The sequence below is a fragment of the Leuresthes tenuis genome, unplaced genomic scaffold (assembly GCF_036924035.1).
Source record: "Leuresthes tenuis unplaced genomic scaffold, fLeuTen1.0.hap1 SCAF_10, whole genome shotgun sequence".
NCBI lineage: Eukaryota > Metazoa > Chordata > Actinopteri > Atheriniformes > Atherinopsidae > Leuresthes > Leuresthes tenuis.
The window spans coordinates 23,309,949-23,333,296 of record NW_027325364.1 but is presented as its reverse complement, the minus strand read 5'-3'; the positions used below and the strand labels follow the sequence as shown (position 1 = coordinate 23,333,296).

Below are 23,348 nucleotides of genomic sequence, written 5' to 3'. Positions count from 1 at the left end.
ATCCACTTCTTAGTCCACTTTCCGTCATGGTGATAGACATTAAGATGATGCCTTTTTGCACAATAACAGGAAATGCTCATTCGTTACTATGGCTGCTAATGTTGGCACTGCTAATTTGTTGTCATCCACTCACTTGGAGAAGAGTCTGCACTTCGTTGTCTGACGCTTAAGCTCCTGAGCAGGTTCACTCACTCACACAGGTACGATACCACCTCAACAACTCTTGTCGTTCGCTTGCAGTCGTAGTTACACACACACACACACACACACACACAGACAGCACAATCAGTGCTGTCCGATCACAGCCTAATGTTCTTTGATCTACTCAGGAATTACAAATGTGTAGCTGATCTCAGGCCCTGAAGTAAGATACTGTAACAGGTCCCGACCCAGACTCGACTGACCGTATAAATCATGGAGTAGACCCCGTTAATCAGTAGCGTTTGATGAGCGGCACATGCCTGCTAACTGCCCTCTTAATTCCCATTAAATGATGTGGTGGACGCTTGGCTTTTGTGAAATAAAAATGACACATTATGCCATATGTTGGTGTTGAGCTCAGCTGTATTTACCTGCTTTTAAGCACCAGTTCAGAAGATTATTTCTTTGATCTGCCCTGAAAATGAAAACGTTAGTGATGAAAAGGGTGCACTTTCTTTTTCACCTGACTGTATGTTCAACTTAAGTAATAATAAGAAATATGCTAATTGCCTTTTTTAAATTATGAGTCAAGTTTCACTGCTTTTGTGCAGATTGTTGCAAAGATTAAACTAATATGATCAAGCACATTGTGTAAAAAAAATAAATAGATGCTGGTAGGCTGATTTTGTTGAACAAGTCAAGCTAGCTGCTTCTTTCAGTAGATTTTCTTAATGCAGCATGATCTCACCCATGGATCTATTCTCTAACCTTCCACTTCCGTTGGGGAGCAACAGAGCCATTCCTGTTGTTGTTCATTTGTTAAGTTTTTTTATCCACGTTACAAGTGCCGTCAGACATGTAACTGAGTCCTACGTTTGAGTTTGAATCTGAATGATCTGAAAATTCACCTCAGTTGTGAAATCTGATTAATTCAGTTCCAGCAAATGTATCTTTACTTGGGTTAGAAGACAGACGTTTGCTGTAAATCATGAATTGCTCCTCTGAATTATTTTCTTTAGCGCAACAGAAGGAGATCAGAGAGCTTCCTGTGTGGCCCTCAGGTGTGATGTTCTGTAGAAAGAAATGTTTAAATGTGTCTCAAGAATCACTCTGTTGCACTCTGTCATAAACTGCACCATCATACGGATGACTGGCAACAGTAGGTGTCAGCCAGAGTATACAGTTTCTTTTGACAAGACTTACAGATCTGTCAGTTTTTACTGTTTGCTCTTTTATTGCATTAAGACAAATCACTGCAAATACATGCATGCTCATTTATGCTATCAGCGCTCACAGCATGTCTGGCTTTTGGAGTTAAAGATTGGTTTCGTAGAGCCCTGAGGACACAGAAACTAATCCTAATTATAAGAAACTGAGCTTGCTTGCTTAAGGGCTGCATTAAACCTGCCAAGAAGTGTAACAATAGTCACACATACTTACAGGCTCTCTAAGACCAACCTCAAAAAGCTTCTGTGGAAAAAAACAAAGGATTCTGTAGGACACACAGATCTGGCAAAGAGTCATTTCAGATAAGCGTGTTAAAGAGCACATGCCTGGATCCAGTTTTACAGTTATTCATAGTTAATGTTGAACAAGTATGCATCAGTGAATGACTTGATGGCTGTTGTTCAACCTTTGTTCTGGTTGGTAAAATGTTTCAGAATAGATATTTAACGCTATTCTTTCAAACTGTTTATATGGTCCATCTAAGCAGCTTTAACATGATTCCCCTTACAGTTATTGAACATAATAAACAAACAATACAATCCCACAATGAAGATTAAGTGGAAATACCTGTTTGCTATCTTTCGTTTTGTCTATAAATGAGGGAGGCAGGGCTTCGTACCTGCTTGCCACTTGATTAAAAAGTTGTCCGTGTGCAGGCCATCAAGCCAATGTGGGATGTGTGCGCTTCTCTCAGAATTATGATGGATGGACATTTGGAACTTTAGCGAGGAAATTATCTGCATGAGATGAACTCGTATGAAGAGCGGCTGAGATGCCTGTACATTAGGTTATGTTGTGCAGGTGAGTGCTGAGACTTGACTTATGGACAGGCGGAGGAGGAGTTTTCAGAGCATGACGATATCACATGGCATTTCACTCGAGTCAGACTCATGGAAGAAAGGTTATAAGTGTTAGACTGAGCTTTAGTTTCTCTTTTTCTTTTTATTTGACTTTTTGAGTAATTTAATGCACTTTGCTCTCCGTTTACTTGTGAAGACTACTTTCAAAGTGTCATGTAAAAGTTTAGATTTTTATAGTTTAATGAGTTCTACTGTTCTGTTTAATCATTCAATAAAAACTGAATGTGAGCACTGCTACATAATGTAAAGCCAGTTAATATTTCTGAGTGGAGAATTCAGGAAGAAGTTGTGCCCATCACTTTTATCACAATTCTCTTGAAGGATTTCATACAATTCCTGTGATCATAGAAGTTGAGCACGTGGTTGTTAGTCACTTTAAGTCGAGGCCAAAAGCCCAACAGCTTCTGGACCTTATTTGAAAGAGGTTGGTTAGAGCGGTTGATTCTCTGTCGTCTGTTTACAACATAAGTTATGCCTCCAAGTTCAATGTGTCAGGTGAGCCTCAGCTTAATGGTATCACAACCTGTCAATTATTTGCTTAGTTCGGGGGAAGTTTGACACAGTGTGTTGATTCATTTCATGTTCTCTATGATTCTTCTAAAAGTGAGAAAGTCGATATGTAACAATGTCAGATCACTCAGCCCTAGTCCTTCTGTTCCTGATGAAAACTATTCTTATGTAAAGTGACGATGGCCTAAATAACAACCTAATGTCTGTACAACATATACATACAATTTATACCAAACACGCTCCTGTACATATTATGAACCATTGTGAATGTCCCAATATGACACAATCTGTCATTTATTTAGTTTCATCATTTTTTTTTTAGTTTTTTTATATTTGCTTTCAGTCATTTTAATAGAAATGATGTACTCGTGATACTATTGAGAAAGAAGATTTTCTTTTATCTTTGAAAAGATGTCCACAATGATAAATGAAGTCGAGTGTCTCATTTGGAGATTTATGTTGTTAGGTGTAGCGCCACCTGGCAGGTGGTCGGGTGTGGTTGAACTCTGGTGCCATCTTGTGGTCGAAATCTTACCCTGCCTTCTGCCATCAGAAAAGAATGTGCAGAGTACGGTGTTTTCCTTCCGACGTCAAATTGGTCAGTTATGGGAGACTCCTCCGTCTCTGCTGCTATAAATACAGCTGTGAGTAAGAGCCAGTCACAGTTGCCACAGAAGCATATGCTGCTTTCTGTTTATGGATGTTGTCATAGAAACATCTCTCATGTTCCCATTTTTTATTTTTTATTTTTTTTCCACATTTATATGGCTGTTTGGAAAGTTTCAAAGGTGAGACGCCATATGGCAATACCACATGTCATAATGATGAATCAGTTGATGGTATGAAAAGGAGGAGTTCGCAGCGTGTGAGCTGGAGTTGGTAATAAGAACAGACCATCCTATATACAGAATTGAAAATATATATACATTTTTAACTTTGCTTCTTTTAAAAGTCATCTGCTTTTATTGTCATCATGTTGCAGCTGCCCCACATGATTTCTGATAATTGATCCACTATATACTATTAAGAAATGAGGTCATCAGCGTTTTATTTGTCTGTTTTTTTCTTTTAAAGGAAAATCATAACTGCATTGTTTGCCCGTCATAATAATTTGCTCTAAAAAGACTTTGCTTGCACTGAATGCTGTTACCTGTGTTAACTGCAGGAGTTAAATGACTTTAGTCCTGACATTGAATGTTAATTCATCACTTTTCCCCTCCCTGTGAAGTACTTTAGAACTACTGAGCCAATAAAGGTGTACAGTCAATGTACAATTACCGTTCACTTTGGGGTAAAGAAAACGGGGTCAGAAAGTATTGGTGATGTATCTTTGCAGCTCTTACTCGTCCCTTACTAAAAAAACAAATGTCACCACTTTAAGAGTAATTCAGAGTGCCCTCTATTGTTATCACATTTTATTCACGTGGTGTTACTTTACAGCAGCGGGACGTGTCACGTTGTTTTCGCCTGCAGAGGGAGACACAGGGTTTCATCTGATGTGTTCCAGACAGTCTCCAGCTCTTAGAGCCACTTCCGCGTCACCTCGTTGTATTTGAACCCCCCCTCAAAAAAGTTAAACATGAGCAACTGACACAAAACCAGATGTGGGACTTTCCACAGAGTCCTCTGAAAGCTCGGCGCTGATCTATTTCAATACTCAGCTGCTGTGGCTAATCCAAACGCTTGTTGAGTCTGAGTTAAATTTGGTTTCAGCTTCATCACTGTATCTAATGACAGCATCATCTGAAGCCTGCTGCCAGGCTGGACACCTGTGATAACTGGACAGCACACCATGCCACAGCTATGACAAACATTCTCCTGATTAGAGTGGCTATTAAGACATCCTTTTATGTCAGCCTTAAGCTAGTCCCTCTCTTAAGATGCAAATTAAACCATATCATTTGAATTTGATAGTATTTTATGAAATAACATCAGTAAATTATTGATCAGCTGCTGGACCAGCATGGATGTTAGTATACGGCTACATAAAGAATCAAAAGGTCCAAATACCATTAAAAAGTTTTATATACACTCTCATGTCGTCCTATATTCACATCCTTTCACAGTGGAGAATTAGAAATGCAAAGTTTTATACTTGATGCAGTTTTCATAGTTTAACACATTTATATTTAGCAGTATGGAGTCCGTGCTACTATTACCTTTGCTTAACTTAAGAACAGGCTGCACCTGATACTGTTTTTCTGTCACTATTATGTTTTTTAATCCTCTTTTCTTTCCGTTTTTGAGTCTTGGAAAAGAATTTCAGTTAAGTATGTTTTTAAAAAAGGCTTAGAATATCTTGTCTGTGTCGTGAACTTGTCTAAACGAATGAGCCTTGCTTGTAGCCGAGATGAAGCCTGCTTTTCATCTTCATGGATCCTAACCTTTAGAGGGACGGCATTATGATGCAACGTGTGCTGTAATTTAGATAGCAGCAACCTTACCTGTCCTTATCTCTGCTCTCCTTTTACTCCTCTGCATTTTTATAGAGCGACCGTTGAGATAGCTCTGGGTGTGTTTAGGATGTTCCTTTTTATTTTTTTATCAACATTCTTCTCCCTAAGGCGTGGTGACTGATAAGTTCGGCGAAAAACATGCACTTTCACCTGAGTTTCCCAAAAGACCGAAGACTTGAATGGTGGGGATAAAAAAAACTGTAGAAGGGAAACGGTGAAGTGAGGTAACTTTATATGGGAGGGTAAGTCCTCTGCAGCTTTTTAATGCTCTCAAATGAAAGGTCTTTCCCGTCTAAACCCGTCTATTTTCTTTGCAGTTGAGCACGTTTAGAAACCATAATGACACATTCTTAGAATTCTTTTGTCCTCTAATTTGTTTGCTTTTTTGTTCCCGAGTGCTTAAAATGCAAGTTGTTGTAGTCCATAGTGGCTGCAGCTCAACCATGTCTTCACTGCTAAGAGGTACTTCATACAGAGCCATGTGGACAAATGCATGCTGCTCCTCAGCTGTTTGTAGATGTGTTTCTGTTAAAAAAGATAAATACTAGTGGTAATTAAACCGCGTAACACAAACCTGTTAAGCGATTCTTTACTTCATATTTACTGTAATTTTAGCACAAAACGAGCACGTGGAATTCATATCAGAGGCAGGAACTGAGTGATTATAGACACTGTTGCCACAGACGGTGTTTTATGCGTATCAAGGCTCATGTTTTGAAACGATTGATTTTATTTCACTGGCACAAAGAAACGATGGAAAGACAGCTTATGGGACTCAGTCCGTGAGGGTAGTGGTTACCCCTGTTTATAGTAATCATACCTCAAAAGTTACAATGTATTGCCCTGTCGGAGGACTAAGGGTTTACTGGCATCCTACTGACTCTGTGTGGCTGAATTTAGGCATGGCAGTGTGTTGAGCAGCAGTAAATCCGCCTTATACATGCTGCTCATTCAAAATGAGTGGGTAAGCTTATCCAGACCTCTGATTGGCATTTGCAGTCATTCAATCAGAAGTTAGTTCACCATCCTAGTTTAGCATGTTAGTGTTTTGCTAATCTACATTAAACCTATGAATATTTTTACAGGGATTTTCTCTTTGATAAAATATTAGGTGAAAAGGAACGTGAATGTCTAAGACATCCGCTAGTTGTTGTCTAAAAGAAAAAAATAACTGTTGATCTCTAGCCTGGTACCGGATGAAGAAGTCTGAGGCTTAGAAAGATAACTGTGGTTCACCCTTTGACAACCACAAGTGTTTGAATAAGAGTTCTGAACAACTTAACCCAATATGATACAAGATATTTGATACAAGAGCATTGTGCGAAAAGAAAAGTTCTGCCAGTGCCCTCATAAGAAATGATCAAACTCGTCATTTAAAAAGAGAGCACTTTCTCTCTGTACTTTCACTCCGCTCTCCCCGCTCTTATAAAAAACCACAGTGTTTCCATCTGGTTTTGATGAAGCCAGATGAGGGAGCAGAGTAATAAGCATGTTGAGAACTTAATGATATGTCTCCTTTTTTGGAGGAACGATCTCATGACTAAGATGTTCCACACTTTCTGCACCATTGCCCGTTCCCTGCCGAGTCCCCTTCTAATGTTTCCCCTGAGGTTTAGACAGAAAAGCTCAAGTAGGTGTTAGTACTTGTTCCACTGCCAGAACATCACTGAGGTCTCACTCACCCTCTACTGTTGCCTTTTCTGTTTTACAGTAGAAACTCTCGACCTTTTATGTAAATTTAAACCTGAAACAAAACAAATATTAGATATATCATATTACTTACTGTGTTAAATTTTAACATTCGGTACATTTGCCTCTCTCAGACTTAATGGCTTACCCACATACCACACCTTAATTCCGTAGCTTGCCTAGACATTTTAGAACTATAAAGGTGTGTCTCCAAGTTTGCAAACGTGGCTTAATATGAGTCAACACACACGCACACACAGCACACTCCTGTGTCCGTAGATTTATTTACACTTACATATTATGTGTCTTCATGTTCGCACAGGTCCTGCTGTAATTGCTGCACTCGGAGAGAAAAAAAATAAAAGTTTTCTGATCCCTGTTAAAGTGAGATTAGTCAGGGTGGAGAAATGGATGTAAACCCACCCAGAGGCTGGAGGGGCAGGCTGTAGCAGAGAGAGGACATGCTCTGGCCTCCAGTGCATGCAGTCTCTGTACAGAGAAGCGTTACGGAGAGGCTCGGTGAAAGTAAGCCCCGAAGAAAAGGCACCTAAACGCATCTAATCAACCTTTTTTTGCATATTAGTCTCAGACAGAAAAGTATGTTTACCTTTAATCAGGGTTTAGAGCCTTGAAATGTACATAGAATGTCAGTCAAAGAGAATATAATATAAGCAGTTATGTTCTATGTTCAGGGTGTGTTCACATGTCACTATCAGGATAATGGAGCAGCCCCTCCCAAACTATCTCATCCCCCATCTTTTCCCTTTTTTCACCTCACTGTGTGAATGTGAAATGCTTGAGGAATGCTGTGACTGAGTAATGATTAACCAGAGACGTACGTGTGTTAGTGGCGAGTGTATGCCGATTTTTTTTTATAAATTTTTTTTCTAACATCTTAGGCTGTCGCTGAATATATTTTACTCCTGGTCTTACTTTGTAATTTCCTCACTCAAATCTCATTGATTTTAACAATAAAAACTCATCAGCACCAAATCTGATTTGATGTTTTTTTTTTTATGGTTCCCTGTCATTCAGCTTGCATGTGTGTGTGTTGTCTTGCGCAAGATAGTAAGTGCTCGTTACAACACATCACCCTCACTGCCACTCCTTCCTCTTCTTCCTCTCACACTCTGAAGAATGGGTGTGGTCTAGAGCCCTACCCACCATGTCCTCTCTACACTATCCCCACTAAATACACAGTTGTACATCACAAGGACAGGCCCAGACTTCATAGCCCGCAGGCACCACTTGCTATGAAAGGAATAGAGGGAGAGGTAAAAAAGGAAAAGAGGGAGGAAAAAACATAGGGAGGAAAAAGAAGGGCAGAGCCAAAGTCAGTGACTAGGTTAGGAGAGGACAGAAAGGGAGAGAAATCATAGGTTAGTGAAGCGCTTGTGGATTGTGACCACAGGACTGCACACTTTGGGACAATCTGAGGGCCAAAGGCACGGATAGAAGCAAGAACAGCAGAAGTTCCTATAACTGGGAAATCCACCAAGGATATTTTATTATTAGGATTATCATTTTGCCAGCTGACAACAGTGACAATGACCTCTCAGCAGAAGAGGTACAGGAATGTCTCCACCGACAGCCTTGGCCGAGACAGGGTGCCCTCAGATGAAGCTTATTACCAAGGGATGCTGAAGGCTACGGATGGCAGAAAAGGTACCAGGGTGGTTGCACTTAATGGAAAATAGCGTAATTGCAAGCCTTGATTTTGATAATTTTTACCCCCCCATGTTAGAAGTCAGCGCGGAAGAATTTTTCAGGAAGAAGCGCTGGAGGCTTTCAGGTTGCAGACTAGAAATGATTAAGATGCGTGTTGTTTAGGCTTGATTGTTTTGCTTGTTGTCACAGGTATTCATCATGTCCATGCACATATTATTTCTCATAAATTAATGGCAGAAATATAGTTAATTTGATCGGTCAATGTCACCACAGCCAGGCCTAAAGAAGGATACTCCCCCTAAATGCATCAGCAGCTTCCTCTCTTCCTATTGGTCAGCAAAGCTCATTCACAGCTATTGTTTTGACTCGTCCATGTGTTTTGGGGTGACTGAGTCCCTTTAGCTACAGTCTGTGTTCCTTCGGTTGTTACCAGAATTAATCATGCACTTTTCTTTTCCTTTTTTTTATTCAGACTGTTTCCTCTTTCTCTGCCCTTGAAACTCCTCAGATGTATTTTGAAGTTAACTAGAAATCTCTAGTTAGTTTTTGTTTTTCCATACAAAGTAAAAGTTTGGGTGCATATTTAGCCTTTTACGTATTTCATCACCACTTTACAAAGTTCCATTTTCATTTGTCAGGGTGTGACAAGTCCCACCACTACATTTTGGCACCGGGTTAGAGTAAAGCTACACTGTTACACAAGTAAATCACTTTTTTTTTTCATCATTGCTGAAGCACATGCATTATCCTAAGGGTTTGAGTAACTTACAAATGTAAAATGAATATAGTGAAGTTAAGGACACATTACAGTAGAAGTACCTTAAAAATTATACTTGATCTTGATGTACTTCATTACTTTACTTTCCAATGGATGGATAGATACAAATTTTATTCATCCTGTGAGAGATATAGTTTAATTCTGTTGGTGACTTTTGTGTGAAAATCTGAAGTTCCCTGATCGGCAAACATATCCCCCTTTACTCAAAAACGTAGTGACACCACAAGAAGTTGTGTTTTTTTTGTTGTTTAAAAAACAGAACAGAACGCAGTGAATTGATGGAACATATTGCCCCCTTACAGGAAGTAGAAGGGGCGCATAGTTAGGCCCAGCCCTCATTAGTTTATAGGAAAAATTAGGTTAAAGATCAAGCTGTGCCTCTATTCAGGTTTCCGTGGCAACACAACTCCATGACACATTTGCAGTTGCTGACTTCCTCTCTAGAAAACATATGCAACATCTGGGTGCCGATATTTATGTTAGCGTTGAATCACTACCGTTTGATTTTCATTGCTGGGTGGGTCTCTACGTGGAGACAGTCACATCAGTCCTTTAAAAATGATAAGACCGGGGACTTTGTGTTGTCCTCATAGGTCACTACATTCTCTAAATGAGGAGAGCTGCATGAGTCAGTAAAGACAGGATGTGACGGCTGAACTGAGGGAGGCGATTTGTTGTCATGTCAAGTCATTTTATGAACTGTAAACTGTAACTTTTAGTCAAATCAGAGAGCTAAAAGCAGACAGATCCATCCACTGTGTCCATAATAAATGTTCCATGACGCACTTTAAGGTGATTGCCCAACTACAATAACATTTAGTGGTAACATACCAGCATGTTGTCTTAGTGGGTGTGTTTCAAACCGAGACCTTGTTCTTTCTTGTTGGGAAATTGTACCCTCTAATAGTTATACCGTGTCATGCTCTAACCATGCAGTGTATCCTCACACTCACATAGAAATTGCACCTTGGATGGAAATCCCATAATTTTTTTTTCTCAGAACAAAGCTGGCAGTGGTGTCATACAGTGAGACTGACCTTGCGAACACAACATTTTCTAGACAATAGGGGTGCACCTGTCTGCAGTGAATGTTCTCTGATGTGGCCTGAGTCAGATGCAGGCGTGCACAGAGGTGTTGCTCCACTCAGCGATTAAATCTGTTTGTTCTACACTAGCCAGGCGAGTCTGGTGTCTTGGAGACTTCCACTTTTGTTTAATTCTCTGTAAAATGAGTGAAACTCCCAGAAAATCTGCTCGTATGTCATATACCTGCAACAGCTTGTGGATTTCATTTTCTGCTCTGTCTCTGTGTTGCAGATGAACGAGATCGAGTACAGAAGAAGACCTTCACAAAATGGGTTAACAAGCACTTGATAAAGGTAAGAGCTGCGCACACATATAAATATCAGGTACGTTTGAAGAGATATTAGCTTATCTTCACTGATAATAGGTCACTGAAGGTTTAACTGCTGTCTTACTCAGCAACCACTGTTGTTATCATCGGTTGGTTCATTTCTCTGTTTTGTCATAATTATGGCAAAAAGCAAATGTTGTGCCTCTTGTTCGAACTTACCTTTAACAGGTTGTTGTGTCAAGTGTTTGATTAATGTTGCAGCTCTTAAAATGAGAGGCTGCTTCTCTGAAGCTTAAGAATTATCACCATCTACTATAAAGGCTTTTTTTAAAAAGCTGCATTTGTTTGGATTAGTGTTAGCAAGCATTATGGTGTTGTGGGAAGTGGTTACCAATCAGTATTTCTGATGGTTGGTTCTCATTTTTTCCGCAATATCAGGTATTCAGGTATTTGATGTTAGTTTAACTATTAGCAAATAACCCGACACAACAGCAGAATCAGTGTCTCATTGGGTCCCCAGAATACTTTCATTGTCTTTAAAGCAATCCATCGCTCACCTGGTCATTGTAAGCATCTCTGCAGAGATAATTTCCAACATCCCACCTCCCACTAGACAAACATCAACTCTTTTTTTCATTGTCCCACACTCGGTCACTAACAGTTCAATGTGATCGGGAGGCTTACCAGAAGTCCAGCCTGTCATCAGCTGAGGGGCTGTGTAAACTGTCCATCAGCACTCGTCCACTCTCACCTACCTCACTCCCTATTCCCAAACCATAGCCTGAAAGCCCCACAGTACATCACTCAGTCAGTGAGGTAAATGGGTCAGGAGGGATACCCTACCTCTCACTCTGGAGTTACTCATTATGGGTGAAAAATTAGCCCCTGCAGCTCCACACCCCTCTCTCAGAGCAGTAAAAAAATATTCCTACTTGAGCCACTCCTCTTACAAGGAACTCCTGCTGGCAGCAATACATTCACAGCCTTGTGACATTAAGTGCTTCCTCATTATGTCTATATTCAGTCCACAGACATAGGGCCATTCATTTATTTAAAAATGGAACAAGAGGGGAAAATAAGCACAACGATCATTTCCATGAATGTGCAGTGCTAACGTATTCATCTGCCACTGTGTGAGAGCGCAGGGCAGCGACAACCCTTTTTCTTCCCTCTGAAGTGTTCGCTGTGAATTTTGGACTGCGCGCCAGAGACATCTGCAATTACTTATCTCCCTCTGAAAAGGCAAATTCTGTTCTGGGCTCAAGGCCCACTGTGGTTGAGGCCAACAGTAGCACATGTGCTGCACAGACTCCTAGGCGTGGGTGTCTACCTGCCATCATGTCCGCCTTACACTGAGAGGCAAGGGTAGATGTACAAGTATTCACACCAGTATTGTTGTTGCCATCGCACCCAAAAAAATGTAATGTAGAGCTACAAGTTTATATTTTTTCTCCTTTGAAATGTAGATAATTCCAACATTGTGCCAGTGACCACACATTTAAAGTTATCCTGTAAAAGATGACATTCCTGTTGGATAACACTTATTATAGCGAGCATTCAAAGGCTGCAATGACAGGCTGATGCAGTAAGATGTTGTTGATTATTACTTTCATAGAAAATATCACTATTATGCATAGCAGCAAAATAAAAAGAAGAATTCAGTTGCCACCTTAAGTCGACAGCAGAGAAATTCACAGAAGAAAAATGCACAGACCCAGCAGGGAAAGTGTTAACTCCATGGCAACGCTAAGGTTTGACTGGTGTTAAACTGATTTAATGGCTTAATGGTTGGCTTGACAGGGGCAGCAGACTATAGGAAGAGCTCAGCCGTGAAGGGCTGTAAAGTGTTGTCCCCTTCTCAGTAAATCTCTTAACATAAAGCAGAGCGGAATGTCGGTCCAGCTGCAGAAAATAAATCTGTTCTCTTGTAGATTTCTGATAACTGAACTTGAAAAAAAACCTTAAAGTTAAATCTGTTGCAAATCGAGATTCTGTACATGTATCAGTGAGTGGAAAGTATGTTAACGCCGGATCACAGACAACTGAGAACCCACAGTGAGGGACTGTTAGCCATGTAGTAATCATTTCCACACTGACACGTTCAGAGTCAGTGTGGAGTAGCTTCTCTTAACTGTGTCAGCAGAGGTGCAGTTGATCATGTGGAACACAATCATAGTCTGCTCTATACACAGTAATTGAAGAGCGCTGATAGATTGCTTACTAGATAATGTACAGGGCAGTAGGATGTGTGAAAACCGGTCACTTGCATAAAGCAAATCAGAAAACATTAATCATCTGGTGTTTTATTTAACTATGTGAATATGTTCTAATCTGTCAGAAGAAGGCACAGTGTCTACACAGTTAGACAGATGTTTCAAAAGTTCAAAATTCACAGCAGTGCTGCAAACACCCAGCATGTTTACAGAGTAAACAGTGAACCCTGGTGGTCACAGAAAATTTAGCTCTATAGAGTGCTTTAACGTTACTCTGCAGGCAGGGGGGAACAAATCTCAGACTGGTATCTATCAGCCACTGTTGAAACTTGCAGGGAAATGTACAGTCATTCCATTTTAGGGTAGCGGCTTCTGTTCCTCTCACCACCAAACACACCCAGATGAGCAACACTTCAGACTTCTGTCGAGACAGTACTCTAATCATTCGTTCTGCCTCATATACAGTCATCAAACCCTCTAAATTCCCTTTTTCATTTTATTTCTTTTTATCATTCCTCTTCATCCAGCATTGGACGGGAAAGGTAGGTACTACTGTGGCACGCTTAAGAAGGGCTGTGCTCTAAGTGTGTCTGCTCAGTATCTGACTTGCATGAAGATGGTCTCCTCCCTCACTTGTTTTTGTTCCAGTTTTCTCCCTCTATCCAGACCTGAGTGTTCTGGCAGCACAACAACATTTTCCCTCACCCCTCTCACTTGCTTCATTGTCTTTTTGCAGTTCCACCCCACCCCCCGCTGTATGAACAGTGAATGCACTTCTGCTTGCTCAGTGCAATCCAAAATATTCAAGGTTATATTCACATTTTCTTCACCTAAGGATCTCCTTTTTTTATGTGATCTGGAGTCCTATTCATTACTTGTCAGTGTTGACAGCTGCTGTTTGGCATCTGAAGCAGGAGTCAGGCTTGGCTCCTTACGGCTATGCATTCCTGACCTGTGTATAATTGTGCTAGTTCAGAGAATGCTCTAAGCACTTTAGAGATATCACATAACACTGCTGCAAATTAAAATGTCAAGGTTTTTTATTTCATCATTCTATAGTTGAAGTGTCAACAAGGTTTGCATAAACATTCCAAGTCACACAAACTGCAAAATCCTGTTGAATGAATTAGCAAATCATGATGGAGATGGGTCAGTACCTTTTTATTCTATTTGTATGCAATAAAGCAGATAAAAGGACTATGTTCACAACACGCTAAAAGACTATTTAAACAGAGACTGAGGAAGTGAAGAAGCACACCGTGCTTACATTTCTTTGTGAGACGTCCTGTTCTTTGTCTCTCTTTCCTTTGGCAGGCGCAGCGTCATGTGACGGATCTGTATGAAGACCTTCGAGATGGACATAACCTGATCTCACTGTTGGAGGTCCTCTCTGGGGAGACGCTGGTGAGTTCAGGCCCGATGTGTCTGACATTTGTCAGAGGGATGAATGTGCTTGAGCTTTGCACCTTTTTCCCTTCTGCCATCCTCCAGAGTCAAACCTAATCCCTTCTAATCACAAAAGAAGAGCTTATCGTAGACGGCCCTGGAATGCTATCCCTGTGAGAACATAATGGAATTCATCAAAGCCAAGTTGCCGAAAACTTAACCTGAGCTGAACTTAAACAAATAAGCTGACTCTTGTGGTTCTCAAGCTTGCAAAAAGCTTCTCTCTGGCTTACTAGAAATCATTAGATTTTTAATTGATCTCAATGCTTGATGCTTCCTCATTAATTCTAAAGCTGCTGATATTTTACGTCCTGGGGTTCAGATCTGTGCAGCATCTCTGCTGCTGCTGTACTTCATCGCTCCTCCCACCAGCTCCGGCTCTGCTCATCCTCTGAATGCCTCCATAACCCGTAATACATTAACACATCTTTGATCTGTGTGTGTTTCTCTGAACCGTATTCCTTACTCATCCACAGTTCTTCTTTTCTACTCCTCTTCCTCCCACTTTTCCTCCTATCCCTCGTCTCCCGTTCGCCCTCCTTTAACCTGTGTGTTGATCTTTGCCGTCTGGCCTCCGCCTGCTCTCCTTGGCACTGCTCTTGCTGGGCTAGCCGAGGGAGAGAGACGTGGTCAGGAGCGTACGGTTGGTGAGTGGTTTTGTAACTTACACTTGTCACCTCTTTGTGTTTTCTGTGATTCACCTGCACTCCTACAGTGACTTGGCTGTGCATGGCGTCTGTGGTCTTCCATCACGGTGATTCATCATTCTGAGGCTTTTTTATTTCTGTCATTGACAAGCCCGCTTTAGGCATGTAGCCGCTGAAAATGGATGAAAAAAAGTTTTGCTGACTCTTTTCTTTCTTTTCCTTGGTTCAGCATTATTTTCCTGCCATTGTACTAAATATTGCATAAACAGTCATTCTGATTTACATTAAAAAAAAGATACAAGCATCATGCGACATAAACTAACCTCAGCTCGCTGTAATACGTAACCAAAGTAAATATTCATCTTTTTTTCTTTATGTTGGACATTGATGAGCAACAGGATTACAACAGAGAATTTGAATAAAAATTCAACCAGTTTTTTTGCACTAAATGTAACCTCGTTTTATTTTCAGTTTTTTCAACTTCGTTTTTATCAGATGTTTTCCTCCCTCTACCAGTACACCGGGACTTTTTGTGCTGTAACTAAACACTTGCTCATCTCCTCTTTATCCTCCACAGCCCAGAGAGAAAGGCCGCATGCGATTCCACAAACTGCAGAATGTACAGATAGCACTGGACTTCCTCAAACACCGGCAGGTATGATGCATGGAATTTCTCTTTTTTTTTTAATCTGACGGCAAACTTGAAATATCTCATGATGAGAAATGGGATTTTATCTGTATTTACAGATGATGATCAACAATAGAGAATGATGAATATTAAAATGTTTCTTTCGTTTCTTCAGGTCAAGCTGGTTAACATCAGAAATGATGACATAGCAGATGGGAACCCCAAACTGACCCTGGGGTTAATATGGACCATCATCCTCCACTTCCAGGTCTCCTCCTCTGTCAGTGTTGTGTTCCATTATATTATTGCTCTTATCCTCTGTCTCTGGGACCTCAACTATAGTTTCCTCATCTCCTGGGAATTAATCAGAATGGACTCTCTGCTCTTAAGAATTCCACTCAAAAAAGTCATTTTCTAATCAAAACATACTCTCTGTAACCACATTCTTAGAAGTAACATCCTAACAACAGCAGTCATATAATAGGAAACGAAACCCCATCGCGCTGTGTTAGCATGAAACACTTTCTTCCTCACTCCCAAGAGGAGGGTGTGTCACGTGTGTGTACAGATGTTGGTGTGCTGCACTGCCAGTCACACCCCATACACTTTTCCTGTGCAAGTCAGAAGCTGCCAGGCTGAAATCCCTGGCCATCGGGGTGATAGTCATGCCCTGGCCACCACACCCAGATGATAAACTGAGTCATTATACTTTTATACAATTGAGAAAAAAAGATTGTGAGGATGTGGTTGCTGGTGAGTCATAGCGACTTACTCATCAAAGGTAATGGAACTAAATGTCCCTCTGTGTTAAATCTCAAAGGATTATTATCCCAAAGGAATATAATTTTTACAGGAAGAGAGTCTGCGATCAGTTTGATGAGATGAGTAGTAGTAATGTAGTAATATGGATCCAGGCCATACATTTATTTTAATAGATTGTTTTTAAAATAATGACTGATTTCAAAATCTTAGCAGATTTGCAGATTAGGTCTTTTTTTTTTTTTTGACTCGTGGCTTCCAAAGTTAAACTTAACTGGATGCCAAAGCTGCAGCACTATGATCACATGATCAGGCATAAATCCTGCTACATCCCGTAAACAGACACTTAAGTCAACCGATGCTAATAAGTAAGAAATGGTTAAGGTGTGATTCTTAATAAGTCCCCTCCGATAAGAAAAGCAAAAAGTTATAACCATTTTCATATATCCATGAGTTGTTTTGCATGCATTACCAGACATATGAGCAAAATCAGCCATCGATGCTGCAGCTGAGGATGTCTGCTTTGAATCTGCAGAGCACCACCTGAGGTCAGACAGCCTCGATGTTCTACGTAGAATTTTGGAAGAACAAATCCTGACAACTTGCTGAGTGAAGCTTTTTGCACGCTGAGAGGAACCGATAGAATCAAAAGCTAGTTTGAGCAAGAGGGCCAATTACCATTCTCATACTTCCACTTGCGTCCTTGAGACATTTAGCTTGCTGGTTCAGACATTTACAGCTGAGTTACCTGAATGTTAGAAGTGCTAAACAGAGCATGGTGTAAACAGGGTTGGAACAAGCAGATCAGGCAGTGTCCACGGCTGGTGGGTGGAGATATGGAAGGAGCCAGATGAGCATTTCCAAAGATTAGCATGTTCATTTGCTGAATGAAGATTAAGGTATAAGTCTAACACAAAGCCATTTTAGGATCAAGAGAGCTTTCTTTGTGGGATAAAGTTTTGAGGAACATGGATAAATTATTTCGGGGACAAGTAATTACTTGAGTGGGACTTTTGTGGTGTTGAGTAATTCTATGTAATTGCACCTTTTGGTTTCCACTAATGACTACAATTTTCCTCATTTCTTCAACTTAAATTAGCTACTAATGATGTGTCTCCCGCTGTGTTGACATGCTGTGTATATTGTCTCAGATCTCAGATATTCAGATCAACGGCCAGTCAGAGGACATGACAGCCAAAGAGAAGCTGCTGCTCTGGTCCCAGAGGATGACAGACAACTACCAGGGCATCCGCTGTGACAACTTCACCACCAGCTGGAGGGATGGCAAGCTCTTCAACGCTGTCATACACAAGCACTAGTGAGTGTGAAAATGAAATGTGATACAAGCACAGACACGAAAATCTGTTTCAGGTCACTGCAGCAACGAGCACTCACCCTTCTTTTTTATAGTTAATACATATACACCCATGACACACCCACACTGACAAGGTACATGTCACATTTTTGCAGGGTTTTGTTGTTACAAACCACCACTAATAAGTTCAATTCTATATGTGCACTGGAGCAGGAGCGAGAGTTTGGAACAAGTTCAAATGTCAAATCAAACTTAATAATTCAAGTTCAAACCTGTTCTGTTATTAAAGGCTGCTCTCAGTCTTGATATGGAGAGTCCTAAATAAATTCAAGCATGATAATTGGGACGTTTTGTCGTTTTGCATTTGAAAGGAGAGAAAAAGCTGCAGCATACTGTGCACCAAGCTGCTCGATACCCGAGCGTAGCCATGCTCAGGCAGCTTTAATGAAATATTTTTTTTATGAGTCTCCTCAAAGATTTCAAGCCTCAAGCCCTGAAATACCACTGGTAGATGTTCCCTCTGAGTTATTCTCTGCCACCTTCGATATATTGTGAGGATTGCTGAATTTGAAAAGCTGAATGTACAATCTGGAGGCGTTGCTGTTGTACCCTAAATATGCTGATTCTCCCAAAGCTGTTGTTTGTGTTTATAGCAGACTTAATGGTTGGGAATTGCTTTGTGTATTAGTCTCCTGGGAAATGAATGTACATTTGTTTCTCAGGGAGATTTTGGTGATGAATATTATCACCAGTAAAAACAATGGCATTCAGGGAAGTCCAGAGAGCAAACGGCAGAAGAATCGGATTAGATGACAGAAATTTTCATAGTTCTTTTGAGCCATTGATTTGAAAGAGAAAAAAATACCTGCAGGGACAAGTTTCCTCAACTGTACTTGCTACTTTTTTTTCTTTTTTTGAGACTCCTGAGGCTGGCTTGTTGCTGCTTTTCACAAAGGTCAGGGGTGTGGTGTGTGGGCGTAGCTGTAGAACCGTCTGCCACATGAAAACTGTGGCGCTACTTTGTTCTGAGGTATCAGTCTGGGCAAACAGGTGGAGAGCATGTTCTCACTCTGATAATTCAAGATTCTCCTGGGTTTTACATACACATGTGTACATTTCCAACCTGGATTTGAAAAGCAACACCTCAATTTTTGTGTTATATAGACCAGCTTGGTCAAAGAGCAGTGACTTGACTGCTCCACCAGGAGGCTTTTTTCATCTCAGCGATCCTGCAGTGTGGAGCTTCAGAAGATGAGACAACACCCAGATGGATTTATACGTTACTATCGAGCCTCGTATGGACTTCTTTGAATGCAGACATGCAGCATAATTAGAACTGCTTCAGCATAGTCTTTTCACTCGGTACTGTTTGAAGAACACCCTGCAGGTATCATCATGCTCAGTTTAAAGAAGAAGTCTAAACAGAAAAAGGGAAGCCTGGGCTTTGTTCGTGGTGCGGCAGGATCTGTCAGCGATGTGGACGACCATGTGATCATGTTGTGTGAGGACATCCCATCAGAGTTATCCTCCTGGGACTCCGGGCACGGTTCTCATAGCTCAGGGGCTCGCTCGAGCAGCGAAGAATTGGGCCATGGATGGAAGTCCCGCAGCTTTCATGGGAGAGAGGCCCAGAGCATGAGCAGCTTCCCTCGGCCAACAAAACATTACTCTGTTCGAGAAGTGCGCCATGTGGAAGCCTCTCCTGTGTATGGACAAAACACTCGCATCAGAGAGCTGTATGAGTCTGCATACTCTGTGTTTGCTCACTACATGTTAATCTGCAGGGATATTAATTGCATTTAAAACTGCTAAATAGGTTTATGATATGATCAAATGTTGTGTAATTGTAAAGTCTGCATTTATGATAGATGTGGTGAGGTAATGTGATGCAGTCAATCATTATGTGAAGCACTCTAGAAACTTGAACTTTTGTCTCTTCTTGGAGTCAAGCTGCGGCTGGCTGCTGACTTAGAAATGTGTCAGCTTTTTTTCTGTTAGCTGCTCAGTAAATTACATTCCACCTATAGATGCACTGACATCTGCCAGGAAGAGTCAAACACCCAGAGGACAAAAAGGCAGGTGCTCATGCGTGTTTGTCAGAAAGTGAACAGGTGGGCTCTTTTACAGCTTTTAGCCATTGGCAGAAGGTCTTAAAACTGATGCTGCCATTACAGTAGAGTCATACCATTACAGCACACAGGTTTATATCGACTGCATTACTTATGCCAGTGTGTTCACGAGTGGCATTTAACCCATGTTGTGTTCTTTAGATGGACATTTGCTGTGTTAAGCTCATCATTTTCAACTCAACTCAACTCTTATTCGGAGGTACAAGCACAACCCAGAGTGGGTTGTGATGTGAAAAGTAAAAACAAGGGATAGATACAAAAAATACCTTGAAGTTACTTTCAATTTCAGCTCTATAGTTACTTAAAGTTAATATTGTCCTACTTCACAGACATCCTCATCAAAGGGAAAAATGACCAAGAACAGCTAGATCTCTCTCATAAACACAATGTTGTTTCTTCACTTGTGATTATTATTTTCCCCCTCTCAACAAGACTCTGTAAGTTATCAGTTGATTTTTTTTGTTTGTTTTCACTAGTCCCAGACTCCTCGACATGAGTAAAGTGTACCGACAGACCAACCTGGAGAACCTTGAACAGGCCTTCAGTGTGGCTGAAAGAGACCTGGGAGTGACACGCCTCCTGGACCCCGAAGGTATGACAGACCAAAACCCGCTTAAGCAGAAACATCAAGAGCTGTCGTTGATGAGTATGTCAAACACAATGATTTTACCTTACACTTCCAGATGTCGATGTTCCGCATCCTGACGAGAAATCCATCATCACTTACGTGTCATCTCTGTATGATGTCATGCCTCGTGTTGACGTCCACGATGGTGTCAGAGTTGATGTAAGCAGATCATGAAAAGTTGTTAAAAGCTAGGAGTGCTGTGAATATGATCTAAAATGGCAAAAAATGCTTGCTTCTGTTAGGTGATTGGTCAGATTGAATCGAAAAGCAGCAAGCTTGTGATTCTGCTTGTAGCTGTTTTGAGAGGTATTAATACATCAGAGAGAAATACAAGTCGAGAGGACGTAGCCCAGGAAATTAGCAACCTGTGGTGTTTGAGCCTTTCCTAAGATGGAGAGAAGCGTTCTACATAGAGGTTTTACAGTCTTACCGGTTCTGTAGCTTAATTTAAAGTCCTAATATTAAAGTTGCCTGCATGTAAACGGTACTTTTTTCTCTCATAAATGTTCTTCCCAGCCCGTGTGTGACTGCACACACATGTAATCTGACAAAGATTGGAAAATATGTTGCTGTCTCCCTCCCACCATTGTCTACCTCTTCACTAGTCCCCTTCTTTAAAACAGAACATGGCTTGTTGCAGCTTAATTGAATTCAGGGTGGTGTGTGAGGGCAGGAAAATGGAGACGCCAGAAAATAAGAGCCCTCCTGTTTGTTGTTGTGAAACTCTCATGTGTGTTTCTGCTGTGTTGACCGCAGGAGCTGGAGCTGCGCTGGCAGGAGTACTATGAGCTGGTGACTCTTCTGCTGCAGTGGATCCGCCACCATGTCACAATCTTTGAGGAGAGAAAGTTCCCGGCCAGCTATGAGGAGATAGAGGTGAGTTAGTAATCAAATGATTTGCTGTTATTAAGCCCACAGGTCTGGGACTTTGTTATTGGATATTTTTACAGCTGAGCAACTTATAAGAGCACAAGCTAAAAACTAGTCATTATGTTTTTAAAGACTTATTGGAACAAAGTGCTTGCATTAAAAATGGGAATATAGTGAAAAAGTGCTTTTGGCAGTATTCATTGTTGGATCAAAGCACACACTTACATAATGACTGGCTGTGAGCAGATAATGGCAGCTGTATTCACAGGAACTGTAGGTGGGGCACTGCTAAGAAAATGCAGCCAGAAGGCAGATAATCTTTGACTTGATTCTTAGGAGACTGCCACGCCCCTTCAGCAACTATAGAACAAAAGTGTGGCGTGACCATACTCTTACACAGCATCATCAAAAGTTGTGGGTTTTGGTTTGCTTTTATTATTTTTTTAAAAACACTAAGCGATGTTTGGAACATTTTTGCTCTTGTAATACAAGGAGTGAAATTGTGTGATTTTTATTATGGGGCTGATCTAATTTACACCGGTCATGGGAACGTGTATGCGATCCTCTCAGAAGAGAGGATGCATCACCTCACTGTTTGTTGACCAAGAGCTGTCATGTGATGCGTTACTTTGATGTGCTTCAGATTGATTTATGAGAAAGCAGTGCACATATTTTATAAATCAGTACTCTGAATACTGTGTATTTGTAAAATCAATACTTTGTTGTCATGAACGAACAACTATTTTTTTAACTGACATAAAAATGAAAATCTAAATTGCACATTTGAATTGTGTGTTTTCACCTCAGCTTCTCTGGCGCCAGTTCTTGAAGTTCAAAGAGACAGAGCTCCCAGGGAAGGAGTCCAACAAGAATCACTCTAAGCACCTCTACCAGTCCTTTGAGGCAAGATTACCTTGATTATGCATTGTATTTGATTATTTTCTATTCACAATAACTTACGCAGACTTATATGCTATGTCATCATACTTTCACCTGTTCACAGAGTGCAGTGCATACTGGTCAGGTTAAGGTCCCCCCAGGCTACCATCCCATTGATGTGGAAAAAGAGTGGGGTCGACTTCACGTGGCCATCCTTGAGAGAGAACGACTGCTCAGGATAGAGTTTGAGAGGTTAGGACAGAAGCATATATGTGACTAATTATGTTTACTGTGATCAAAGTCAGTTCCTTACACAGGAGTGCAGTCTTATCAGAGATTAATCAGTCAGTCAGACACCACATTACTGAATAGATTTAAGATCGCTCTCAACCTGGATTTCCACTGCAACCATTCAGAAGAATCCAGAATATGAACATGCAAACACAGAAAAAGAGACAAAAAAAAACCAAAACATTAATTGCAAATGTTCTTTGGAAAAGCAAGAGAATGGCTAAGGTATCGTGAGTTGTTTGTAGTGGAGAAGAAAGAGCTCCAACTTAACGCAGAAGGTGAGTTAAAAAGCCCTTTATCAGGTTATTTGTATTTAAAACCGTAATAACATTCTCGGACAGAGATGCCTCAATTTTTATCACAAGCTCTTCATTGGAACTAAAAAAAAAAGCCTGGAAGATTAGAGCTCTGCGTTTCGCTGAAACATTACTGAATTAGCTTGTGAGTAAAGTTATGGTCCTGAGGGAATGACTAAAGTCACAAAATGATATCATTGCATGTTGAATATTTATTCACTCACTATCCTGAAATATTTTAGTAAAGGCTGCTTTTCCTTATATTGTGTGTTGTTTGGAACAAAATGAGATGGCGTGTCCCCACTGCTTCACAAATAGATTCAGTCTGATTGAATTAGACGAGACACTGTACATTATTTTAGTATTTGGAGTAATGATACGTCATGCCGAAGAGGGAGGGTTTCCTGTCATGAGACTGTCTGTTTATCTCTCTATCTGACAGCCTTGTTTCTAGTTCTGAGAAATAACTGAATGAGCAGGCTGCACTTATTTGTCAGTAAATGGGGAGAATTTTTGTCTCATTCACGTCAGAGTTATGGGAAAGTGAGAGGAGTCAAGTCTCTC

General features: G+C 40.8%; 1 protein-coding gene across 15 annotated transcripts in view; it reads left to right on the top strand.

Moving 5' to 3' along the window:
• Positions 1-23,348, top strand: part of plecb (plectin b) — a 102,283-nt gene that overhangs the window by 56,669 nt on the left and 22,266 nt on the right. For 7 of the 15 annotated variants that reach the window (XM_072394793.1, XM_072394786.1, XM_072394789.1 and 4 more), the window contains exons 2-11: positions 10,647-10,708; positions 14,211-14,300; positions 15,567-15,644; positions 15,793-15,897; positions 17,528-17,694; positions 20,297-20,412; positions 20,504-20,607; positions 21,205-21,324; positions 22,126-22,221; positions 22,322-22,449. In XM_072394793.1, the coding sequence (XP_072250894.1) occupies positions 10,647-10,708; positions 14,211-14,300; positions 15,567-15,644; positions 15,793-15,897; positions 17,528-17,694; positions 20,297-20,412; positions 20,504-20,607; positions 21,205-21,324; positions 22,126-22,221; positions 22,322-22,449 (1,066 nt within the window). Of the gene's footprint in view, positions 1-2,099; positions 2,170-8,057; positions 8,549-10,646; positions 10,709-14,210; positions 14,301-15,566; positions 15,645-15,792; positions 15,898-17,527; positions 17,695-20,296; positions 20,413-20,503; positions 20,608-21,204; positions 21,325-22,125; positions 22,222-22,321; positions 22,450-23,348 lie in introns of those variants that run through there. The other 8 variants (XM_072394790.1, XM_072394788.1, XM_072394787.1 and 5 more) reach the window with 5 other exon arrangements.